The sequence below is a fragment of the Podarcis liolepis genome (assembly GCF_965112155.1).
Source record: "Podarcis liolepis genome assembly, chromosome: 7".
Lineage (NCBI taxonomy): Eukaryota > Metazoa > Chordata > Lepidosauria > Squamata > Lacertidae > Podarcis > Podarcis liolepis.
In genome coordinates this window covers 73,428,517-73,452,080 of record NC_139561.1, presented here as the reverse complement: position 1 = coordinate 73,452,080, position 23,564 = coordinate 73,428,517, and the positions used below count along the sequence as shown (strand labels likewise).

The 23,564-nt window shown below is 48.8% G+C and overlaps 2 protein-coding genes across 2 annotated transcripts in view; both read right to left on the bottom strand.

The window, feature by feature from the left end:
* Positions 1-10,139: 10,139 nt before the first annotated feature.
* Positions 10,140-12,477, bottom strand: PSENEN (presenilin enhancer, gamma-secretase subunit). The gene is made up of 4 exons (XM_083512422.1): positions 12,363-12,477; positions 12,135-12,209; positions 11,191-11,295; positions 10,140-10,500 (listed from the first exon to the last, which is right to left on the bottom strand). The coding sequence occupies exons 2-4, from the start codon at positions 12,193-12,195 to the stop codon at positions 10,361-10,363; spliced, it is 306 nt and encodes a 101-aa protein (XP_083368548.1). The 5' UTR covers positions 12,196-12,209; positions 12,363-12,477; the 3' UTR covers positions 10,140-10,360.
* A 3,097-nt stretch (positions 12,478-15,574) lies between these two features.
* The window catches only part of KMT2B (lysine methyltransferase 2B), a 63,132-nt gene continuing 55,142 nt past the window's right edge, over positions 15,575-23,564 (bottom strand). The window contains 10 exon segments of the mRNA XM_083512275.1: positions 15,575-16,479; positions 16,917-17,046; positions 17,244-17,327; positions 18,284-18,391; positions 19,150-19,327; positions 19,810-19,884; positions 20,189-20,326; positions 21,333-21,439; positions 21,519-21,614; positions 21,790-23,314. Coding sequence (XP_083368401.1) covers positions 16,204-16,479; positions 16,917-17,046; positions 17,244-17,327; positions 18,284-18,391; positions 19,150-19,327; positions 19,810-19,884; positions 20,189-20,326; positions 21,333-21,439; positions 21,519-21,614; positions 21,790-23,314 — 2,717 coding nt within the window. The 3' untranslated portion in view covers positions 15,575-16,203.

Sequence of the window (23,564 nt, the reverse complement as noted above, 5' to 3'; positions counted from 1 at the left end):
CTCCCGGGAGCCTTGGGGAAGCAGAAGCCATGCACTTTAAATATATGGTGTGTGTCAGTGACATGACCTAATAAAGGAGTTTGGAAATGCTCACAAAGCATTATTTTGATTTATTTAAAATGCTTATGCTGCCTTTCAGCGCAAGTGGAAGCATCCCTGTTGCGCCTGGCAACATGTAGATACTTGCTTGCCCTTCCTCAGCCCAAGGCAGAACCCTGAGCTCACTGGACCAACCCTGCAAGGACCAGGTGATGGATTGATGGAAGAGACAGCACATACCCAGCATGCTTAGCTGCTTCAGCAGCTTCTCCCTTTATGTAGCACTGCTTGCAAAGGACCTGGGGGGTTTCCTTCACAAAGCAGGACAATCCAGAATGCCAACTGGGGAAGGGATACAGGAAGCCCAGGAGGTCTGCTCCAAAAGATGTAAACATGCTTAACTCATTCATTTACTGCAGGGCCTGTCCCCCTCTGGATGTTATCTGACTACAACCCCATAATCCTTGTCTCATTGGCCAAGCTGGCTGGGCTGATGGGAGTTGGAGTCCAGCAGTACCTGGAGGGTCACAAAACACCCCACTTTGATTTAATGGGACATAGCATGCTAAAGGGACTGATTCACACCTCCACCTACTGCACAAGTCCTGTAGTTTCTCGACAGTACAGGTATTTCCCTCAAGTCACCATTTTGGGAAATATTTTGCACCTCTAATCCAGATCTCTGGGGGAGAACTAACATGGCAAATTTCGCTCCTTTATAAGCAAAGGTAGTTGGAAAGAAGGGACTCTATATTACAGTGGTACCTCGGGTTACATACGCTTCTGGTTACAGACGCTTCAGGTTACAGACTCTGCTAACCCAGAAATAGTACCTTGGGTTAAGAACTTTGCTTCAGGATGAGAACAGAAATTGTGCTCTGGCGGCGCGGCAGCAGCAGGAGGCCCCATTAGCTAAAGTGGTGCTTCAGGTTAAGAATAGTCTCAGGTTAAGAAAGGACCTCCAGAACGAATTAAGTACTTAACCCAAGGTATCACTATATAGAGGAACAAGATTTGGAGGCTTTCACAAACAAGAGTTTTGTGGTTCAGCTTTTTCAAAATGCAGCTTGGCATCTTGACATGTAGACCACACAACTGGTCAACACTTGACTCACAGGTGACTGCAATAATAACCTTGGTTGGAAAGTACTGTAATATAAAACAGGCCTGCAGGATCAGGCCTTCTGACTTGCTTGAACTTCTCTCCATGGTGTTTGGTCCACAAGTGTAGGAACCAGCTGAAAGATACACTAAATGGCATTCTACAGTAATGCACTTCTATCTTGCAAACACTTTGCAGTTTATATACACCAGTCATCTCTCCTCACCACAAGCACACTTTTCTTGCTGAGCATACAATGTCGCCTCCTATAGCAAGCCTTGGGATTGGGTTAGGGAGACACACCTTTCAAATGCCAAATCACCTTTGAAGCAGAAGGGATAGCAGCCCAGCTTCCTGCTCAAGGCCTTTATTAGGCTAATTGTTGTGAGACTAGTAAAGCTGTTTTGTTTCCCTGAAAAGTAATTCACAAAATTAACATCTGTGGTATAATGAGCACAAAAGTTCCAATCTTTTGGCACTGTTAGCTGCTCTCAGTTTCAACTGGGAGAATTGTCAGTGTATACTTAAAACGTTCTTATTGAAATCCTTAGGATGTGCCCCTGACCTTAAGTATATTTATTTAGAAGGGGCTAATTATACATTACCTGCAAATGAATGCAGCTGTGAAGCCCCAACACAATTTTTTAAAGTGAAAAAGCAACCTGGGGAGAGGATAATTTAGAGTTGAGAAGCAGCAGGGGCAGGAAATATGTTAAAGGGGAGGGGATATTTTTTCCCTAGCCCAAGGAGATGATAAAAGCGTGTTCTATGAAGTATGTTCTGTATGCATATGTTTGGGAGGGGGACAAACATCACTACTTTATTATTCAACTGGTATCCCACCCTTCCTCCCAAAGGAAATCAATCTCAGAATAGTAATACAACACATTATAAACATAATGTTGTGCACATATTTAAAGCATTTTAAAAACTATTTTAAAAACATCTAAAACCAATTGCAATAGCGGATAGATGTAGCATTAACTGATAATCAAAGATCTGAGTAAACAGGAATGTCCTTGAGTTTCTCCGGAAAGCCAATACCAAGGGAGACAGATTCGCTGTTCCAGGGAGACCATTCCACAAATGGGGAATCACCACCGAGAAGGCCCTGTCATGGGTCAATACTAAGTGGGCAGCGGCCAGAGGTCCTCTTCTGTCCATTGTAGGGCCTAAGATGGCTGGGGAGTTACTTCTTTCAGGACTGGGGTTCCAAGCCATTTAGGGCATTATATGCTAACACTTATTGATCTTGGTAGCTGGGTAACTTAATTGGTTCTACTTGAGGACAGAGACTCTTCCCCCCACCCAACTTTACGAGGCTATATAATGCATTTTGAAACCCAGAATATTGGAGTAGTGGGGCATGGCCTGACCATAAAAATAATATTTTTAAAATGTGCAGAGTTGTTTCCGGTTTGTAGGGAATGTTCCATTTTGATTTAAGAAAAATGCATTAAAATGATTTATTTATAAAACAAATAGCTTAGAAGCAGCTTATTATCATAGGAATATCCCATCTCTCCTCCAAGGAGCTCAGGGTGACACAGGGTTCCCCTCCTTCTCCATGTTATCCTCACAGCAACCCTGTGAGGCAGGTTAAGTAGAGAGACATCCAGGGACCTTGTGGATGAGTGGAGATTCAAACCCTGGTCTCCCTAGTCCAATGCTCTAACCACTAGGCCACACGCTTTTAGATAATGCCATATTGCAACCTCCTTGTTCGCAAAGCTCGCGTGCTGTTTCCATCAGTCATAACCTTGGCACGCACATATTCTCAAAGGATTTTAAAAGAGCTGCAGCACAATTTTCCGCAAGGAGTCCGACTGCTTGCCTCTGGGTCTAGGTGGGGCAGTTACCCCATGAGATCAGTGGTGCTGCAGTGGGATCTAAGCATTCAGAAGAACAGGGTAGCTCATAGTCAGACTATTGAGCTTGGGAAAGGGTGTGGACTGTTCCAAAGCGTCTTCTGGATTACATCAAAAGGCTGGAATGCTGCTCTCAACTCTTTTGGATAACAGGTGTGTTGCCGTTCCAGGTATAACCTCGACAAGACTTCTCCCTTCCCTGAAGAAAAAACAAGCAGGATTTTCTCTCTACTGCTAGCCCATTTCTCAGTTGTTGTTTTTTAAAAAATAAAACACGGTTTTTATGCTACTCTTGTATCCTGTTCCCATGGCAGTTAGCAGAAAGAGCAGAATACTTAAAAGCATCAAAGCAAAGCAGTAAAATAAGCTAAAAGCCAGATAATCATGAAAGCAGCACAGACCAGCCAAGGGGGTTAAAACTGCACCCAGAAAGCTTGGTGGCAGTGGAGGGGGTGGGTGGGGAGTCCTTCGCCTGGCGCTGCTAGAAAGACAGACGCCAGACAAACCTCTCTAGGTTTTCTCGTTTGGCAGAGACAGTCCCCTAAACGTTGAAACGTAATGTCATTAATTGATGCAAATTGCTGCTGCAAGATGCAGTGATGGCTGCAGCTTTCAAATGGGATCAGGCGAATTTATGGAGCGTGGGTAGCTATACTGGGGGGGGGCAGTATTAGATGTAACGTGCAAATGGAGCCTCCAGATGCAGAGGCAGTTTAGCCCCAAATACCAGGCATGAAGGAGAAGAGACAAGGGAAGGCTGTCGGCTTCATTCCCCGCTGCTGTAGATCCTAGATCAGGGGTTGGGAATCCTTTTTTGTTCCAAGGTCTGTTTTTCCTTCTAGGACACCTTCGGGGATGGAAGGTTAGGTGCCAGGGGTAGGTGGAGCCAGAAACCCAAATGGGCAGAGCAAGGAATGTAATTTCTATCTTTGTTCAGCAGGCTAGTTTCCACATGCTCATGTGCTACTCTATCCTGTATCCAAACAAGCAAGAGGCATTATTCGGCTTTAAAAGCACATTCCACCCTAGACAAAAACACGCTAGGAGGATGAAAAGCAGGGCTGGTGGGCTGATGCAAGGCCTGGCGAGAGTCCCAAAGACCAGATATAGAGAGGTCTGGAGTGCTACACATGGCCCTGGGTCTGAGGTCCCCAACCAGGGTTCTTGATGAATTCTTGGTCTGATCCAGGTTGACTTGTCTTACGTTATGTAGATAAAGGACTGTATGGGCAATCTCTTCGGAATATATTTGTATTTCCAGTGATCTAACTCGGTTTCCCTCTTCCTGCCCCTGTTCCTTTTCCCTATCTTTTGTTAAGCTCTATGATGACTGAGAACAGCCTTTAATTTCCTAGTCCTAATCTGTTGGGAGGAAGTGATATTGCTGGGTACCTTCTTTTGAAGTTGGACATAGTTTGAAGAAAGTGAGGCATTGGCAGAAGCGGCTAATGAATAATCTGCAGGTGGCTAGTAGCATGTGGTCAGTCAGGCAAGCCATAGGCTAACAGGTTTGCTATCTATAAAACAGATTATTTTGGGCCGAGTTCAGAGAAGCTCGTGCACAGACTGATGGCCATGGGGCCGTGCAACCTCAGGCTACCTGAGAGAGTCACTTTGCCACTTCTGGAGGGCTTCCAAGTGGTAGACTGAAGTTCTTGCTTGGTATGTATATATTGCTTGCTGTTTAGAATACATTCGTAAATCTTCTCACTGGTGTTTTGTATTGCCTCTGAATCTTTTTTTCTAAAGAACTACCTTGCATTTGGCAAGACGAACTGAGGCAGAGCCAAAGTGGTGCAGTGGTTAAAGTGCTGAACCAGGACCTGGAAGACCAGGGTTTGAATCCCCATTCGGCCATGTAGCTTGTGGGTGACCTTGGGGCTCTCAGCCTAACCTACCTCACAGGGCTGTTGTGGAAATTAAGTAAGGATCTTCGGATAGAAAGGCGGACTATAAATGAAATTTTAAAAATGTCACGTGCTTTAAATGTATGTTGTATATGCAGCAGACAGACAGATAGCTGTTGATATGTAATGGTAATGAGATGAACTGAAATGACTTCCAAATCCCAGATCCTCAAACAGCAGGAAGTGCTTCCCAATAAAGAGAGGCAAACACAGACAAACTCCCCCTACTTCCATCCCACATGTGATGGGTCTAGAACCCAGGAGACCAGGATTCAAATACCTGGGACACAAACTTCATGGCCAAGTGGCACATTCCTGTTTCACATACAGATGCAAGAACAGAATGTTTGCTCCATCCCTCCCATTTTAGAAGTACAGATTCATCTGTGAAGCGCTGGTTTCAATCTGAATTAGCTATTGGTTTGTCAAAGGGAGGTAAATTAAATCCAAAGTGAAATGTGTACAGCCTCCAACGCCAAAGCAACCCTGAGCAGGTTTCAAGGAAGGAATGGAAAAAAGGAGACGGGGTGAGGAGCTCCGGCAATCAGATGAAGAAGGCAAAGGAGGTGAAAAGCTAGAGAGGCTGCCAGTTCAGGTCAGACGAGATACCTCCATTCATTTGCACCCACCTTAGGTGGCATCTCTGCTCCACTTTTAACAACAAACTTCTCTGGTAGAGGGCGATGTGCAGCCTCAGTGGGTGTGCATTAGCCACACCTGATAGTTGGTATATTTGTGTCAGCAGCTCCAGAGATAACAAAGCAGGTGGAACCAAGAAAAATAAAGAGAGTAGCAATGATAAAAACAAAACAAAAAAATGGAAAGAAGAGAAAGAAGCAAACAAGATGGACATACTGCAGCTTGCTGCTGGTTTATATTTTGTAGTCAATGGGTTGGATTTTCAATGGGACTTGTTCAGATAACTTAGCCTGGTTCCACCCCAATGGCCTTATCAGCCAAATGACATTTGACAGGTAATATCTAGAATACTACTTATTTTTTAACACAATCACTTCGTCTCGAATACCTGGAAAAGCTTCGCCCGCCGATGTTCACCAGTCTTGGAAAGAGAAATGAAAAGTGGCAACATCTGTAGCACCTCAGAGCCCAACCCTAGCATTGCAGGGTGAGGATGAAAGACTTGTTCCAACAGCTGGGCCTCCTAGCTCACAAATCACTTGGCTCAGCTGCTGCTCTTCAGACTTTCTTGCTCCTAGATCAGGTCTGGGGAACTTTTGTGAACTTCTCTGCTGCCAGTTGTGTCAGGTATGAATGCAGGACAAAAGGAAACAAATTATCTTGGCTGCAAGTGTTGGCACCCCCAGAGAGGTCTACTTAGGTGAAAGCATTTTCAGTTGTAAATATATTTTTTACTGCTTTTTATTTTTGTTTCACTGGATGCCATTCTCTATTGCTGCTTTTATTCTGTTAGATTTTTGTTTCCTATTTCAATTTACGTTTTAAGGTTTTAACTTGTCTGCCCATAGGACTTTTGTCGTCAGGTGGTATAGAAATATCAGAAACCAACAAAATCAAACTTTTGGCCCTCCAGATATTGCTGACCTACGACTCCCATCAACCCCAGGCAGCACGGACAGCAGCCATGGACGATGGGAGCGGCAGTTCAGCAACCTCTGGAGGGACAAAGGTTCCCCACCCGTCCTAGGCACAACCACGTGTCCTCCAGAGCTTCTGCATAATTGCTTCCAGAGGTTTATCTCCACCTAGAAAAACAAGTACTTAAAAAAATAACAAGGCAGAAACCATTCTGGGAGACTGCTTGTAATTAACATTCAGTGAGCTTTAGGTCCCCAACGTTGTACATACGGGCCTTCTGAAATCTCCACTGGCATCCCATAACCTTCTTTTCTCTCCTTGGCTTGTAAAATTGAGGTTGGAGGGGCTTTTTAGTTTTGTTTTGCTGGGGAAAGTCGCCTGCTTTTCATGTCTGTGTTGTCCTTGATGTGAGGCAGCGGGTACAAAATTTCGCCTATTTTCCTTTTGAGAAATGGTTCTTTTGTGATGCCCACAAGTTTCCGCTCAGATTTTTAAATGCCCCGCCCCCCCAAAAAAGGTTGGGGACACCTGCAATGAGTTCATGGCTGGAAGGAAGCCTGTGCCTCCCCATTCCGCTTAGCACAATGGAAAAGGCCAGATAGTGACCTCATGCAAGGCAGGCCAACACCTGCTGTAGGCTACTTCATTGCTCCGCTGACATCACCGCCCTTCAGCTCACGCCCCCTTCCCCACCCAGCCTGCGCAGGGCACTGCTGCCTAACCAGCAGGGAGGATCCCCCATCCCTTTCTGAGACACTAGACTGTAACCGGCCTGCTGGAATGACACAATTTAAATTGCAGAGCAAGCTGCAGCGGCTCAGGGAAACATTGGGCTCATTGTTTCCTCCACTGTTTATCACACCATCCTACATCCCAATCAGCTGACGGAGGTGTAGGAGAAAGGCTCTCCTAGGACAGCAGCCAACTTTCCTCCTCCTTTCATCGCCCCACGCCTGTCCCTTGAAAACAGCAACTCAGAATGCAGATTCCAAGTGAAGCTTTTTCTCTTTATGCAACTTTTCTTCCGTGCCAGGAGACCTTGATCTATTCCAGTGTCTACCGTATACTGCACTGGGGGAACACGGCACAGGGTTAAACTGTGGCAGTTGGGGGCTGCTCATTAAAGGAAGAACGAGGCCCTTGAAGTCGCCATCCTAAAAGAGCAGGGAGGGAGAAACTGTGGCACGTTATGTGCTGTTGGGCTATATCTCTCTTTGCTGCATGCTGGCTAGGACTGATGGAAGGTGGAGTTCATCCAGTTGCCCATCCAGTTATACACATTTTTACTCGGGGAGTAAGCCCCATTGAACGCAATAGGATTTACTTCCAAGTAAACATGTTGCTGGGATGCTGGTGGCGGTGTGGGTTAAACCAGAGCCCAGGACTTGCTGACCTGAAGGTCGGCGGTTCGAATCCCCGCGATGGGGTGAGCTCCCGTTGCTCAGTTCTAGCTCCTGCCAACCTAGCAGTTTGAAAGCACATCTAAGTGCAAGTAGATAAATAGGTGGGAAGGTAAACAGCATTTCCATGCACTGCTCTGGTTCGCCAGAAGCGGCTTAGTCATGCTAGCCACATGACCCGGAAGCTGTATGCTGGCTCCCTCGGCCAATAAAGCGAGATGAGCGCCGCAACCCCAGAGTTGGTCACGACTGGACCTAATGGTCAGGGGTCCCTTTACCTTTTAAACATGTTGCTGTTCAGCAACAATTGCAAAGGAGTGCAGAACTAGGCCCATCAAGAAATCTAAATATGTATATATGTAAAAAACCCATCATTGTAGTAAACACACACATATACACACCTCTAGTTTTCATGGAAATCAACAGAGCATAACAGGAATGTGGGAGCTATGGCCCTCCCAATGTTGCTGGACTGAAACAATACAAGAAGGGTAAGATAAAGGACCCCAGGATGGTTAAGTCCAGCCAAAGGCAACTGTAGGGTTGTGGCGCTCATCTCACTTTCAGGCCAAGAGAGGTGGTGTTTGTCCACAGACAGCTTTCCAGGTCATGTGGCCAGCATGACTAAACCACTTCTGGCACAACAGGACACAATGACAGAAGCCAGAACGCATGGAAGCGCCATTTACCTTCCCGCCACAGCAGTACCTATTTATCTACTTGTGTTGGTATGCTTTCAAACTGCTAGGCTGGCAGAAGCTGGAACAGAGCAACGGGAGCTTGTCACACCGATCTGAACTGCCAACCTTCCGATCAGCAAGCCCAAGAGGCTGTTGTTTAGACCACAGCGCCTCCCGGGTTCCTAATGCAAGAAGTAGCAGAGTAAGTCACACATAATGGAGAGCGCATAGGAACACAGTTTTTTAAAAACCCTGATATAGATCTATCAGCGTTCCCCTTCATGCAAATACTGTGTGCGACCCTGGTCACCACCATTTTTTCCAAGATGATTCTCTGGCAATTTTCTGGCTGCATTTCTTAGGTTTCTGAATACACAGGAAGATGTAATGTGGGAGCAACAGGCTTTAGAAAGCGTGACACCTACCTCGTCAAGCCTCCATCTCTTTTGGGTTTGAATCAAACAGTTGGATTGCCTAGGTGCGTGATGCTTTACAACAGGGATGAAGAACCTGTGATCCTCCAGACATTGATAAGGTTTCAGTTTCCATTGGCCTAGCCAGCATGGCAAACAACAGGAATGATGGGAACGGAAGAGTCTGGAAACAGGGCGGTCCCTGGGGAAGGCGAATAATGATGACTGCCCTGTGTTCCATGCTTGGAGGGCCCCTGCCTGGCACTGGCAGCCCCAGCCCCACTGCTTCTTGTCAACCTGGCCAGGTTCTCTGCCCAATTTTTTCCTGAGACATGGCAGGGAGGGAGGAGCTACTGCTAAAGCAGCATTCATATAAAAAAAATGGGGGGGGGGAGAGACCACCACTGCTAAATAGAAGTGGGACAGGGGGAGATACATTGTGATTTGACTTGGGTCTCACCCACCAGCTCCCACTACGACCGAAGGGATGTCCCTAGATATACAAGGGTGTGCTGGAGAGATTTGTCTGAGGTAGGGGAAAAGACCCATAGTATATTATCATTTAACTAGATAGATTTGCTAAGTCAGAAATCACTTCTTTTGAATTAAACACAGTAATTTTACTTAGAAACCAAACACACACACACACACACACACACACACACACGGGTGTCTTCTAGTGGGAAATTGTTAGTATTGCACAAGAGGCAGAAAAGTGAAGATTTTTCTGGGAAGAATAAATCCCTGGTGGCCAACCACTTGAGTCTAAGAATATCCTGCTATATGTTTAGTTACAGGTAGGTAACTAAAGAGGTATCTGAAGAAATGTGCATGCACACGAAAGCTAATACTAATAACAAACTCAGCTGGTCTCTAAGGTGCTACTGGAAGGAATTTTTTTATTTTGCTGTATGTTTAGATATGTATAGTTTTTTTTAAAGCCCAAAGGTCCACAGAGAAATAATTCATTTTGCCCTTCTACTGTACCCCTGCCTCTCTGCTTTATGCAGCCGAGGGAGATGTTTAAAATTGCGGGCAAGGACTGCCACTGGTCCTAATGCAATGCCTAAGGGAGACCAGATGGGTCGCTGGCCTGATCTTGCAGGCTCCTCTAATGGTCTTATCTCCATTCTCACTTCTTCCCAATACCACCACACTGTGGGCAAGCAGATATAGGCAACCCCAGGTTTATTAATCACCTCTGCCCCAGGTTGTGATCAGGGCATACTGAACAGAGGATTCTGCAAGGAGAGGCAGCCTCCCCGGGGTTCACCATGGCACAATCCCACTCTGGTTCCATAAAAGGGGAGAGCAGCATGCCACCCAGGGAGTCCATTGAAAAAAATACAACCCTAAAAGCTCCACACTGGTGACATCAAGGGAGGAGGGATTGGTCATGGAGTGCCCAGGGGGATGGTGAAGGAGAGGTAGTCGCCAAGCTCGCCCCACTCTGCCCGGCGTGCCTGGAAGATGCTGATCCATGTGGTGAGCACGATCACCCAGAAAAGAAGCCCCATAGCTGAACGCTGGACATCTGGGATGGAAACAGATAGAAAACCATGACCACAGTCACCTCCATTTAAGCATAGATCCTTATGCTATCTGGCACTGCCCAAATAGGTGGCCTGGGCTCTCCTCCTAGCGCAGAAGTGGGAAATCTTTGGCCTTCCACAAGTAATAATAATAATAATTTATTATTTGTAATCCGCCCATCTGGCTGGGTTTCCCCAGCCACTCTGGGCAGCTTCCACAAAGACCAAAAATACACTAATATGTCATACATTAAAAACTTCCCTGAACAGGGCTGCCTTAAGATGTCTTCTGAGTGTCAGGTAGTTGTTTATCACTTTGACATCTGATGGGAGGGCGTTCCACAGGGTGGGCGCCACTACCGAGAAGGCCCTCTGCCTGGTTCCCTGTAGCTTTGCTTCTCGCAATGAGGGAACCGCCAGAAGGCCCTCGGAGCTGGACCTCAGTGTCCAGAAGGAATGTGGAGACATTCCTTCAGGTATACTGGGCCGAGGCCATTTAGGGCTTTAAAGGTCAACACCAACACTTTGAATTGTGCTCGGAAAAGTTGCTGAACTATAACTCCCATCATTCTTGGTCTCTGGTCATACTTGCTGGAACTGATGGAAGTTGTAGTTCAGCAACATGTGGAGGGGCCCCACGCCTGCCCTGCCCCCTGCCCCCCCCACTTCCTAGGATTTGCACCACAACTCACAGCGCTTTATCTGTAGTTGCTCAGTGTACGCCGGCACCAGAAAGGCCTCTCGGAAAAACCAGAAAACGTTCACCAGCCACAGGAAAGGCAGCAGAGCAAAGCCACCTGGAGAAACAAAGGAAAGAAAGGACTCATTTATATGTGTGTGTTTTTAAACCCCTTCACCTTTCCTATATTAAAAGGGGCTGCATAAATGAAAAAAAGATCTTTATTTTTCCAAAAGGTTCACTTTGCCTACTGAAAAAACCTCTGCCTACCGTCTAAGCAAGTTGGCAAAAACATAACATTTCTAATAAGGCACCAAAATGTACACACACCAGCTCTTACCACAGTAGAAATTCAAAAGTTCTATGCACCTGGGCGAAATAGTGCTTTTTAAAATAAAAAACAACTTTAAGCAATCATTCTGTGTGTGTGTGTGTGTGTCTTCCATTTTTCCCTTTGCACATCGCATTCCCTCCACGCTAAATATTTATGTACAGACTTCCCAACCTAGCACTCCACAGCATTCATAATAAACCCAAGGTGTGCTGCATCTCCATTTAATGATCCATCTTTCTTTTTATCCCTTTTACTCCTTGACTGGCTGCTCGTGTGATCACCCCTACTTGTACATTAAATTTGGTTTCTTCTTCTTCTTCTTGAGGTAACCCCCAAAGCTTTCCCACTCGCCCCTTTATCCGGTTTTTTCCAGCCAAATTTCTTATTTCGGCTGTCTTATTGGGAAGTAATGGAAATTCTGTCAACTGATAGTGGGGATTTCACTTTCTTTTCCAATATCTGGCGTATACTATTCTGGACGCAGAGAGAAATAAGCCGCGTGCCTTCTATTTTATTAACGTTTAATTGTGCGTCGTCGTCGTCCCGTCCCCCCCCAATGATCGTCAGGAGGAAAACCCGGGTCTAACCACCACCGATGCCTCTCGCCGGAACCAGCCACTCACCCAAGTAGTACTTCCTACAGAGGTTGAGCTTCTCCTCGTTGGAAACGCGCTCCAGGTTCATGGTGCGACTGGGGTCTAGGAGGAAGAGAGGGACCCTCGCAGTCAGGGCGGAGCTCGGGGTTAAGCCCCCCAAAACCCTCCTCTGGCTTGGAGGGCAGGGCCCATCCCCCACCCCACCCCCAAATTGTGGAGTGGGTGAGCCTCCCCTCCCCTCCCCCAACGACTCACCCCTTCCTCCTCCTCCTCCTGCAGAGCAGCTTCTGCTTCCCCAACGCGGAACTTGCGCGGTTCCTGGTCACCAGCTCGCCCCGCGGGCTGCTGGGAAAACGTCCGCGCTCTCACCAAGCGCGGAGATAGGAAACGTCTAGAGCAGCGCGACGAGTAGTCGGTGGCGGGTATCCCTCGCTGGCTCTTTCGTTTGGTCCCCGCCGCACTCGAGAGAGCAAGGGTCCTTTTGATTTTTTATTGCCCCCCCCCCGAAAAATAATAATGGAGAATGCCGTTGGACTGCATTGTCCAAGCTTGCAAGTAGGTAGGTAGGTGGGTGGGAAGGTAAGAGGAGGGGCGGGCTTGCAAGAAGTGTTACGTCGTGACAGCTTTGCCAGGAACGGCTTGGATCCCCCCCCCCCAGCGCGAAGTCTTCGTCAACGAGAAGCACCCCGCGGGTTGCACCTATTGCAATGTTCCTATTTCCCCAAGGTCTTTGGTGGTGGGTGGGAGTAAGCTTCTCCCATAGATTTTTAAAAGGGGAAATACAATGGAGAGCTCTCCATTGACTTGCATAGGGAAAGGCACAAACCCTTGTGGGAATCAAACAGTTTTTAACCCTTCTCCAAAATAATTGTGATTGGAAGCGGGGGCAACCATTCCTAGCCCTGAGGTGGTGGCCGTGGTGCCAAACGCTGAAACCTCTGGGGATGAATAAAAAGACAAGGACCTCGAGGAGCAGGCAGAGCCCCCTGAATCCAGTATCAAGGATCCCCTTGAGGGGCCCTCCACGGTGAAATCTATTGAATCCAGCGCTCCGTTGGAAGCAGGACTTTTAACTTCAGGGACCTGCATGCAGATACATTGCGCATTTCCTAAGGCGCTCTCTCTCTCTCTCTCTCTCTCTCTCTCACACACACACACACACACACACACACATATATATATCCCCTACACACAATAAGACCCGAGTTAATTAGAGCGCGAACTCTCATCTCTGCTGCTCATTTTTGCTTGAGGGACAGCAGCCTGCTCAATTCCTAAATTTCCCTAGTTTGCAAGCTGCGGCATTCCTACCTCCGAAGACGAGCTCGCAGCATTCAGACACGACGCGCTGGTCTATAATGTTAAGTCTATGGTTCAAAACAACGCCCTGTCGCAGCGCATGCTGGGATATACTTATTTGCGGCGGATAATAGGGAGCAGGGGCCAAGAGCTTGCTGGGAGTTGTAGTTCCTTAAAGCCCTACCAACCTTGCCAACAAAGGTCCGTATAGTTAAAGCTCTGGTTTTCTCAGTAGTGATATATGGAAGTGAGAGTTGGACCATAGAGAAGGCTAATCGCCAAAGAATTGATGCTTTTGAATTATGGTGCTGGAGGAGACTCTTGAGAGTCCCATGGACTGCAAGAAGATCAAACCTATCCATTCTGAAGGAAATCAGCCCTGAGTGCTCACTGGAAGGACAGATCGTGAAGCTGAGACTGCAATACTTTGGCCACCTCATGAGAAGAGAAGACTCCCTGGAAAAGACCCTGATGTTGGGAAAGATTGAGGGCACAAGGAGAAGGGGATGACAGAGGACGAGATGGTTGGACAGTGTTCTCGAAGCTACCAGCATGAGTTTGACCAAACTGTGGGAGGCAGTGGAAGACAGGAGTGCCTGGTGTGCTCTGGTCCATGGGATCACGAAGAGCCGGACACGACTAAACAACAACAAAGCCCTACCACCTCAACCCTCCAGATGGCGAAGTAGCGACATGAGCAGCTCTTCCTTTATTTTGTGATTTTAAAGGTAAAACTGTTGCAGGACCACAGCTGCTTCTTGCTATGCCATGTTTTTGCCAACAAAGAGGAGGCAAAACCTGAACACCCATTGCCTTTTCTCCAGCTTCTGCCTCACAATCAGATTTCAGATAGGAAGTATGTTCCTGAGCATGTGTAAAGTGCACTTCCCCATAGACTTGCCACCTGCTCCTTACTGATGCACGTTAGATGCGAGGTGCATCATAATTTTGAGAATGAATTATACTACAAGCAAAGTATGGTTAAGGTAACACATCATTTTCTAAAGTCTCGCAGTTAAGTTCCTTATGAGGGACCTCTTTAGGGCATAACCCTCATTCCCCACCCCACAGCCACGCCAGGCATCAGAGATTGGCAGGGCCTGTTCCTTGACTACTTAACTCTCTCCCACACCCAATACCTAGAAAAGCTGCCTTTGTATCCCCCACCCCAATCTCTGTAGGGCACTTTTTTGGCTGCTGGGGCAGATCTTTCCCTCTTCAACCCTGGCAGTCCAGGCAGGTGATGCTGCGCTTTGAAGTCCACGTTGCAAGGACTTCTCTAAGTCTAAGGACTTCATTTGAAACCCTGCTCTTACCTGCCCTCACACCTGAAGTCAGATAATAATAATAATTTAATAATAATTTATTATTTATACCCCGCCCATCTGGCTGAGTTTCCCCAGCCACTCTGGGCGGCTCCCAATCAGTGTTAAAAACAGTACTGCGTTACATATTAAAAACTTCCCTGAAGAGGGCTGCCTTAAGATGTCTTCTGAATGTCAGGTAATTATTTATCTCTTTGAGATCTGATGGGAGGGCGTTCCACAGGGCGGGCGCCACTACCGAGAAGGCCCTCTGTCTGGTTCCCTGTAGCCTCACTTCTCGCAAGGAGGGAACCGCCAGAAGGCCCTCGGCGCTGGACCTCTGTGTCCGGGCTGAACGATGGGGGTGGAGACGCTCCTTCAGATATGTCAGGTGTTGGGTGTTCGTGTGTGGCCTGCACAAAAGAGCCTCTCAGGCCAAATGGGGAGGTAGCCAATGAGCTGGAGGTACCCCACCTGACTGTTCAAAGTGCTTTCTACAGGAACTCAGCAAACGAATAACATAAGGGGCTCTATAAATGGTTCTATTTTTATTTTCTTCGCCACTCTTCTGGAAAGGAGTAGACCATTAGATATGGATCCACGTGGGCTCCACCATTAATGTGTGCAGTACAAATGCATAACCTACATGGGTGGTGGACCACTATATTTTTGGGGAGCTCATATGTAAAGCTCTGGAACATGTAAGGCAGCCTGTGCCTTTGCATTTTGGAATCAAAGAGTTTTGATATGAAATCACTAGATGGTTGCTGTCTCCGTTTCCAGATGGATGGGCTTTGTTGTTTACACGCAAACACACTCCCCCCCCCCACTCCTTCAGGCTACAACGGAAGCCATGTGACAGTCTTGTGTCAAAATTGCGTTTTATTTAAAATTATACCAACAAGAATCCAACCCTTTACCGTCTGAGTTGACTGAGCATCTTAAATAAAAAAGTGCATAGAAAATAAACAGGTTTAGAAATTTGTACAAATATTTACATCCTCCTGGGTTTGATGTTTTTTTTTGTTTTGTTTTTTAACTTTAAAACAGAAAGCCTTAGCAGGAAAGGAAAGAGAATCACAAAAGTTAGAAGTACAAAATTAAAGAAAAAGTTGTTCTCACCCCACAAGGGAGAGGGAAAGAAAATCAGGTCTACGAAGCAGATGGGCACAGATAAGGGACCGGGGGGACTACCCTTCCCACACTTGCCCCATATCTCTGCTTGCCATAATTTCAAGCCACAGACAGGTCCACTGCCAAAAGCATCCCCTCTTCCCAGACAAAATGGGCATCACTGATGCTCCTGGGAGATGAGCCATCTCCGTGCCTCAGGGAACTAAGGGGATGAGTCAGTCCTGTAGCAACCCACTTGGAAAGCTACAGTGAGGTGGTTAAACTCCCTGCATGCCTCTTGGTGTCCCCCCTCACTGACGCCAGGCTGGGAGAAAGGTAGAGAGCTGAGGAATCAGGTCACGGGTAAAAAAAAATGCCTTTCAGTTGAGAAAACGGCGGCAGCGCTTGGCCCCGCAGTTGCAAGGGAGCTTGCTGCCAGCGTCCTCAATAGGGAATTTGTAGTCGTAGGTGAGCTCTTCGCCCCGGAAGATGCGTCGCAGGGCAAAGATGACGATGTGCTTCTGGCCCTCCACGTGGATGACCCGCGAGTAGCAGTTGGGCTCGCAGGAGTGGTTGATGAAGCGGGCGGCATTGCCGTGCATCGTGGCGTCCACCACGTCGAAGTCGTCAATGCGGAACATGTAGCAGCCTATGCCCTGCCGGGATGAGAAAAAGAGAGCTCAGATTAGTGAGACGATTTGGGGAGCCCAGCTCCTCCCTCCTCCACTGGTCCTGTTAAAAATAATTGTTGTTGTTGTTTATACCAGGCATAGGCAAACTCGGCCCTCCAGATGTTTTGGGACTACAACTCCCATCATCCCTGGCCACTGGTCCTGTTAGCTAGGGATGATGGGAGTTGTAGTCCCAAAACAACTGGAGGGCCGAGTTTGCCTATGCCTGATTTACACCCTGTCCTCAACTCAATCATGGGCTCCCCTGTCCCTTGACCATCAGCTCGGTAGAGCATGCGACTCTCAATCTTAGGGTCGTGGGTTTGATCCCCATGTTGGGCAAAAGATTCCTGGATTGCAGGGGATTGGACCAGAAGACCCTCGAGGTCCCTTCCAACTCTACAATTCTCTTGATTCAGTACCTTGCTGTCATAGTACTTTTCGCGCTTGTCTGTCAGCACCGAGCGGATCACAATGCCAGAGTACTCGATCACCATCTCGCCTGCATCGATATTCCGCTTGCAGAACAGGCCCCGGCCGTGGATGGCTGACCTGGAGTGGGGAGAAAGGTACGCATCAGCATTAAGAGAGTTAACAAGGCAGGCCAAAGATGGGCCAGCCACTGGGTACTCTCTGTTTCTTTTTCAGGCTCATCCTGGAGGCGAGTGTGGAGCAGGGCTGCTTCTCTGCACAAAGTGGCCTCTTTAGGAAGGATTCAAGCAAGCAGCAGCAGCTGCTGCCCTTGTTACCTGTACACGCCCACAGCTTCCTTGGAGGTTTTCTTCAGATGCCGAAACCGCATGGCCATGGGCAGCTCCAGGCTGGTGGCTCGCCTAAGGAAGAAGCAGAGGCCAGGCTAGACTTAGAAGCTTATGCCAAAAGAGAGTGTGGCTGCCTTTACAGTAAAAATGGATTCAAGATGGACAGATTCCCAGCAAGAATCACAAGGATGAAAATCAGAAGTTTAGGGTGCAGCACAACAGTTTAAAAAGTGATGGAGAAGGAAACTTGAGTGGCGGCAGCAGCAGTAGCAGATCATGGCACAAATTGTGGGAATGGACAGTAAAGTTTCCCTTCTGGGGGGAGGAATTCCTGAAACGTAGGAAACTGTCTTATGCATCTTATTTAGCTCAATATTGCTCACACTGATTGGCACCAGCTCTCCAGGATTTCAGAAAAGGGTCTCTTCCCGCCCTAGCTGGAGATGCCTTGAGATTGAACTGGGGACCTGCATGCAAAACCGATGCTCTATCACTGAGCTATGGCCCTAGCCAGGATATTCTGTGCGGGGAGCAGAAGTGGTACGTGAGCTCTCTCTTTTTTGGGTCAATGCTAATTTGGGCTATTTGCTGCCTTCCTGAGTGTGCTCTCTGGTGCACAGAAGAGGACTGGGCTCACTGGGCTTCCTTGGCAGCAAAAAAGCTGGAGCTGGAAAGCAGGTAATCACCTTTATTACATAAACCTGGCTAGAGGGCCGAAAGACAACTGACTACAAGCAAGCAATGCATTTTAATCAAGTGGAAATGAGATCTGGGCAAGGAAACATGGGCCCCTACTTCTAAGTGCTTTGGAGAAAAACGATCCTCTTGGAAATTTTATAACTCATAAGCTTCACAGGCTGAAGAGGAGAAACATCTGTTTTTAAAAGCTTCCCTGGCAGTACACACAGCATGGGCATTATCTAATCAGATTCATATTACCAAATGCTGAGTTTTCACAGCCTACCATATGAAGGGACAAAGTCAAGATTGACCAGCTTCAGGACAGCAGAAGACAGGCATCTTCTTACCTGGTGGACTTGAGCTGCACTTCATCCTCCTCTTCGTCATAAGGGCCTCCCTCAGGAAGCACACGGTGTTGCGATGCCAGGAAGTTGAACATATCAAAAGTGCATTTCCTGCAAAAGAAGTGGAAGGCTGCCCATCTCAGAAGGCCTCTGGATTCTCTCTTTTAAACACTGCCTGTAACACTATCTGTATTTCCACCTACTCAAGAAAGAACTCCTTTTGCTGCAATACAACCCAGGCAAGGATGCAATTTAGGAATAAGGGGTGAATCGCTGACCCATCGTATGTTTCGCATCAGCTGCAAATGACATGGGATGATGCGAACTGTAAGGGATGGACTGGGCAGCCAAATTCTGCCCCAGCTGGTGCTCAATTATAGGTCATTCCTGTTTTGTGCAGATATTATCATTATCATTATCATTATCATTATCATTATTTGTCTGGATTTAAATTGCATGCATTTTGTATGCACTTTTGCAGTCGTTTCAGTGTGTAGAAATGCACAAAAATTCACATTTTATCTAAAAGAACACAAAATAAATATGTTGATTACTTTTTTATTATTTATTCAATTTGTATACCGCCCATCAATCTCAGAGCAGTTCACAACAAATTATACAAATTAATGCATCTGTATAAATCTTTTCAATGCATTCATCTGTAAAATATTCATTTTGAACTCTTCTTTTACATAAAATATATATGACTGCACACACCTTTTGCACACTGCAACTGCCCTGCAAAATCCAGAGAGGTGTGTGATCCAATAGGTATATTGTAAACCTCTCTGTGATCCACGGATGAAGGGCGGTAGAGAAATTTGCAGTCCACTCCTCCTCCCCAGAGAGAAAGCAAGGCCATTCCTCACCTGACGTAGACTTCAGCTCGGGCGCAGCCATGAGGGTTGAGCGGAAGCTCCTCCTCCTCGCCTTCATGCTGGTGGTACCGGAACTTGTATTTGTGGCAGGCCTTGGCACCATACAGCTGTTCCACCAGAAAGATGACGGCATCATGGTGCATCCCCAACAGCCGCACCCCGTTCATCCCTGCCAGAAAAGTCAATATACCTAAGATTCAGCACCCAGTCACCCTTTCAATACAAGAGAACCAGTCCTATCCCAAAGCCTCCGAACAGAGCCCCAGAAACCTCCTCGCCAATGCAAATTTTGCTTTCTTGATGTGCTTTTCCCGCTTCTGCTTTTCTACATCATCTGCTCTCTTATTTATTTGGAACATACAACCTCTGTAGCGCTCCTATGCTTATAGTCTTCCCTCTTTTGGAGCAGCTATTCTGGGCAGTTTTCTGCTCCCAGAGATTGTTCCCCTTTCTATTGTCTCTGGGTCTTGAACTGAAAAAGCCAAAAGACTGGTAGGCTAGCTTGGGAGCTGCAAAGTAATTTCCAACCAGAACAGAACAACCTATGAACCAAGTAAGAGTTCTGCCGGATCTGGCCTAAGGCCCTCTAGTCCAACATCCACAGCAGCCAGCCAGATGCCCATTGGAAGCCTTCAAACAGGACCTTATTACCTGCAAAGGAGAGGTGCTTGAGCCGGGCATTGGTGCGGGCCTCCTGAATCTTCTCAATCACTGCTTTCCAGGCACCTAAACATGGAGAAGGCAACCGTGATTTACTCTGTAAGAGGCAGGCATCTGACCCAAAGCAAAATAATTATCAGAAGGGTATCACTGGGTAAAGGAGGTCCAAGGTGTTGCTGTTCCCCAGAGTCTCTTATGGCTTCCCTGAGCAAGGCATAACACAATTCCTGCTTGTACCCGGGATAAAAACAATCCCCCAGTTGTCTGTGGAGTGTGTCCCTCTTTCCAGCAGCATCAGCAGCACAACTACAACCAGCCAGCTGAGAGGTCCAAAGGAACGTTACCACCGATGTGATTCTCTCCTCCTCACCATCTATGCTGTCAGCCTGCACATTGAAGCCGTCCTCGCTGGTGATCTCGAAGCACAGGTGGGGCTGCGTTTTGCGGGGCATCTCATTCTCTTTGTCCTCCTGCTTCAGATTGTCCTCGTCTGAGCTGGAGAGATCCCCTGGGAGGGGAGAAAAAAAGGGGGAAAGAGCAGGAGGCCCAGGCGTATTAGCTCTGCTGTTGTCGAGTCATCAGCTGTGGGAAAGGGCTTAATTCACAGGAAGGAATAGACTTACAGCAGGGTTAAAATAAAAACCCAAGCTCACAAAGCAGAGACCTATCAGGTCCAGGATTCACTTTCTGAACTCTGGTATGCAGGCTGGAACACTGCAGTCCGTATCCGTAGTCACATTTAAGAGTAGCCCCATTGAAATTAATGTACACGACTAGACAGATCCGTTCATTGTGAAGGGTCTACATTGAGCAGCGCTTGGGTACAACCCACTTTCTGTATAGAAACTGATTTACAGCATTCATATTCCGTGCCTTTGTTACAGTCTCCCAGAGCAGCTTACAAAAAGCAACTGTATATATAACACCATTTATTTTATTTTTACTTATTGCACAAATTTATATACTGCTTAACATAAAATGCACCAGAGCCACGTACCACATAACAAAAATAAATATGGCGCAGACAGCTAGGGAGGGATTTCACACCAGAGAAAGCTGGTGTGAATAAAATCTGATGTGCAATGTAGGGATTAGAGATACACATCTCTAAAAGGAACTTGAAAGGGGTAGCTGCCCACGCCATTAAAAACAAATGAACAAGAGATACATAGCTGCTTAATGCTTTATTATATTTCTATCCTGTCTCTTCCTTCAAGTTCGTCCCACCCTCAGTCTCCACAACTACCTTGTGAGGTAGGTTAGGGTGAGAGAGAATGACTTGCAGCAAGTTACAGGGGTGAGTGAGGATTTGAACTCAAGCCTCCCTGGTCTTCTCCAACACACTCAACCGCCACACCACCCTGGCTCTTAGTACCATGTGCACAGCGATTTGCCCGATACAGCAAACGTGGACATTTAATCCCTGGTTCTGTGTGCCAGCCCACAGCCTCCCAGCTCAGTACCGACCACCCTTATTTCGAAGGTAGAGCGGGGCAGGCAAGAGATCCCAGTACCTGCATATCTATGCCAGACTGGCTCCAGCAGAGCCTCTTGGTTTGGTTCCGGCGTTCCAGGATGGGAATGTAACGCTGCGAAGGAGGGCGAATGGTCCATCGGAGACCTGAAAGAAAGAAGGGCTGTTTTAAAAACCCTGCGGCAGGCAAGGAACAGGATCCCGCAGCCTCCAACCTCACACTCACAGCTCACTCTCGCCGACAGCGCCTGCCTCCTCTTTGAGCGCATCCAGGTCAAGGACGCCCCTGGCTGTGGGGGTCTTCATCCGCACCCTTCCCAAGCTGCAGGGGAAGAAGTCCTTGTGAACACGGGCACAAACAAAACACACAGCTTGGGGGCTACCCAGAAGAATCCAGAGAAGCCATGCTTGGCCTGAAGTACAAACCCACAAAGGACCACCTCTTCTCCTTAGCCCTCCCATGCTTAAGAGTGTGGAGATCACATGCTTGCACTTACCCTGAGCCCGCTGTGCTGCCAGAAATGCAGTTATTCACCAAGTGATCTGGCGTGACGGTGGGCAACACGGGCAGCGGCTCCTCTTCGTTGGCGCCGTCCACTTTGGCCTTCTTGACAGGCATGCTTCCAACGAAGGTGGAGACCCTCTTGACCCGGATGGCCGGCCGGGGGCCCGGCAAGGACACCAAGCCGGGGATGCTGAGCACGCCGGAATTCACAGCCACCGGCTGAAGCAGACACGTCTGTGGGATCCCCAGTGAGGGCGTCACCAGAGCTGGAGTGCCCAGTGCCAGCTGGCCCCCGCCAACGGCCTGAGGGGCGGCGCCCACGACGTTCATCATGGGCACCATGCTGAGCACCGGGCCCCGGATGGTCCACGTGGGCAAAGAGCTGGAAGTGAGGCCCAGGGGCGCTCGCAATATGACCGTGCCAAGGTTGGGCACGGGCGCAGGAGGTGGCGGCGCTGGGCTTGGCACGGCCTTGCAGCCAGAGGCCTGCTCCCCGTCCGGGGTGCTCAAGGCGCCGTCCTCCCCCTGCACTTTCATGCACACTTGTCCCAGCTTGTTCACGAGGATGATTCTGGAGCCGGGCAGCTGCCCCTCGGGTCCCAGCAGCTTGACCTCAGGGGTGCCTGGCACCTGGGCACAAGCCAGGGTCGGGGCCAGGTCTGGAGCGGGGCTGGGGTGGGCTGCCTCGGTGCCGTTGAGGCTGGCAGAGGTAGGGGGTGCTGGTGGCGGCGAGGCCGCCTGGTTGAGGCAGGAGGAGAGCGGCGCCTTGCTCTCCGGCGTGTCCATATTCTTCAGGACGAAGTCCACAATGTCCGAGGGCAGGTCCTCCGGCGCAGGAGCAGGGCCAGCCAGCTCCCGTTCGACTCTCGGCTCCGCTTGCTTGCCCTTGGCCGGAGGGTGGCCCCCTGCCCCGTCCGCCTCGCTGTCGGTCCCGTCGTCGATGCCGTCGAGCTGGTGGATGTGGGGCAGAGGGAGGTCCAGTGGGTACGGCGGCAGGGGCGGCTCTCGTGTTACCACCGTGCGGGGGAAGCGGAAGTAGCGGCTGGCCTCCCCTTCCTCCTCACTCTCGCCGTCGCCCAGGCCGTCCAGCTGGGGCAGCTCCAGGCTGGGCGAGGGGCAGGCTCGCGGCACGCCCAGCTCCTCCTCCTGGAAAGGCTCGTCCAGGAGGCTGTCGTCAAACTCCAGGTCGGAGACGTTGAGCTCGAAAGCCAGCTCTGGCGGGACGGGCGGGGGCGAGGGAGGGGGTGAGGTAGGTAGGGGGCGCTGCCCGTCAGAGGTAGAAGTATGCCTGAAGCCGCTCCCCGCCAGGGGGTTGTCCGGGAGAGGCGGCATGGCCCTGAGAGAGGTGCTGGGGGAACCAGTCCTGTTGCTAGCAGCGGCCTGCGGTGGGAGGGGGGAGCGGTGGGCATGGGGGACGCTGCTGGGAGACAGGGGGCTGAGGCGCTGCGTGCGGCGTGGAGGGGGGAAGTCGGGGTCGCCCACCGTCAAGATGTGGTGGGACATGGATGATGCGCTCCCTGTGGTGGAGGGAACAGGAAGAGCATGTCAACAGGGGGTGGGAAGCAAAACAGGCAGATGCACAAATGCACTAGCCGCACAGGGAACAACTCGCCTCCCTCCCCCATGTGATAACTTGCAACTTTTGAGGAACCCAGTAGACAGCGGCTTCCTATGTTTGGAGTCTGAGCACTGTGTCTATCTAGCTCAGTATTGGGATGGGGAAGCTCAGGCTGGGGGTCTGAATGCCACCTTCCAGGCCTCTCTCTC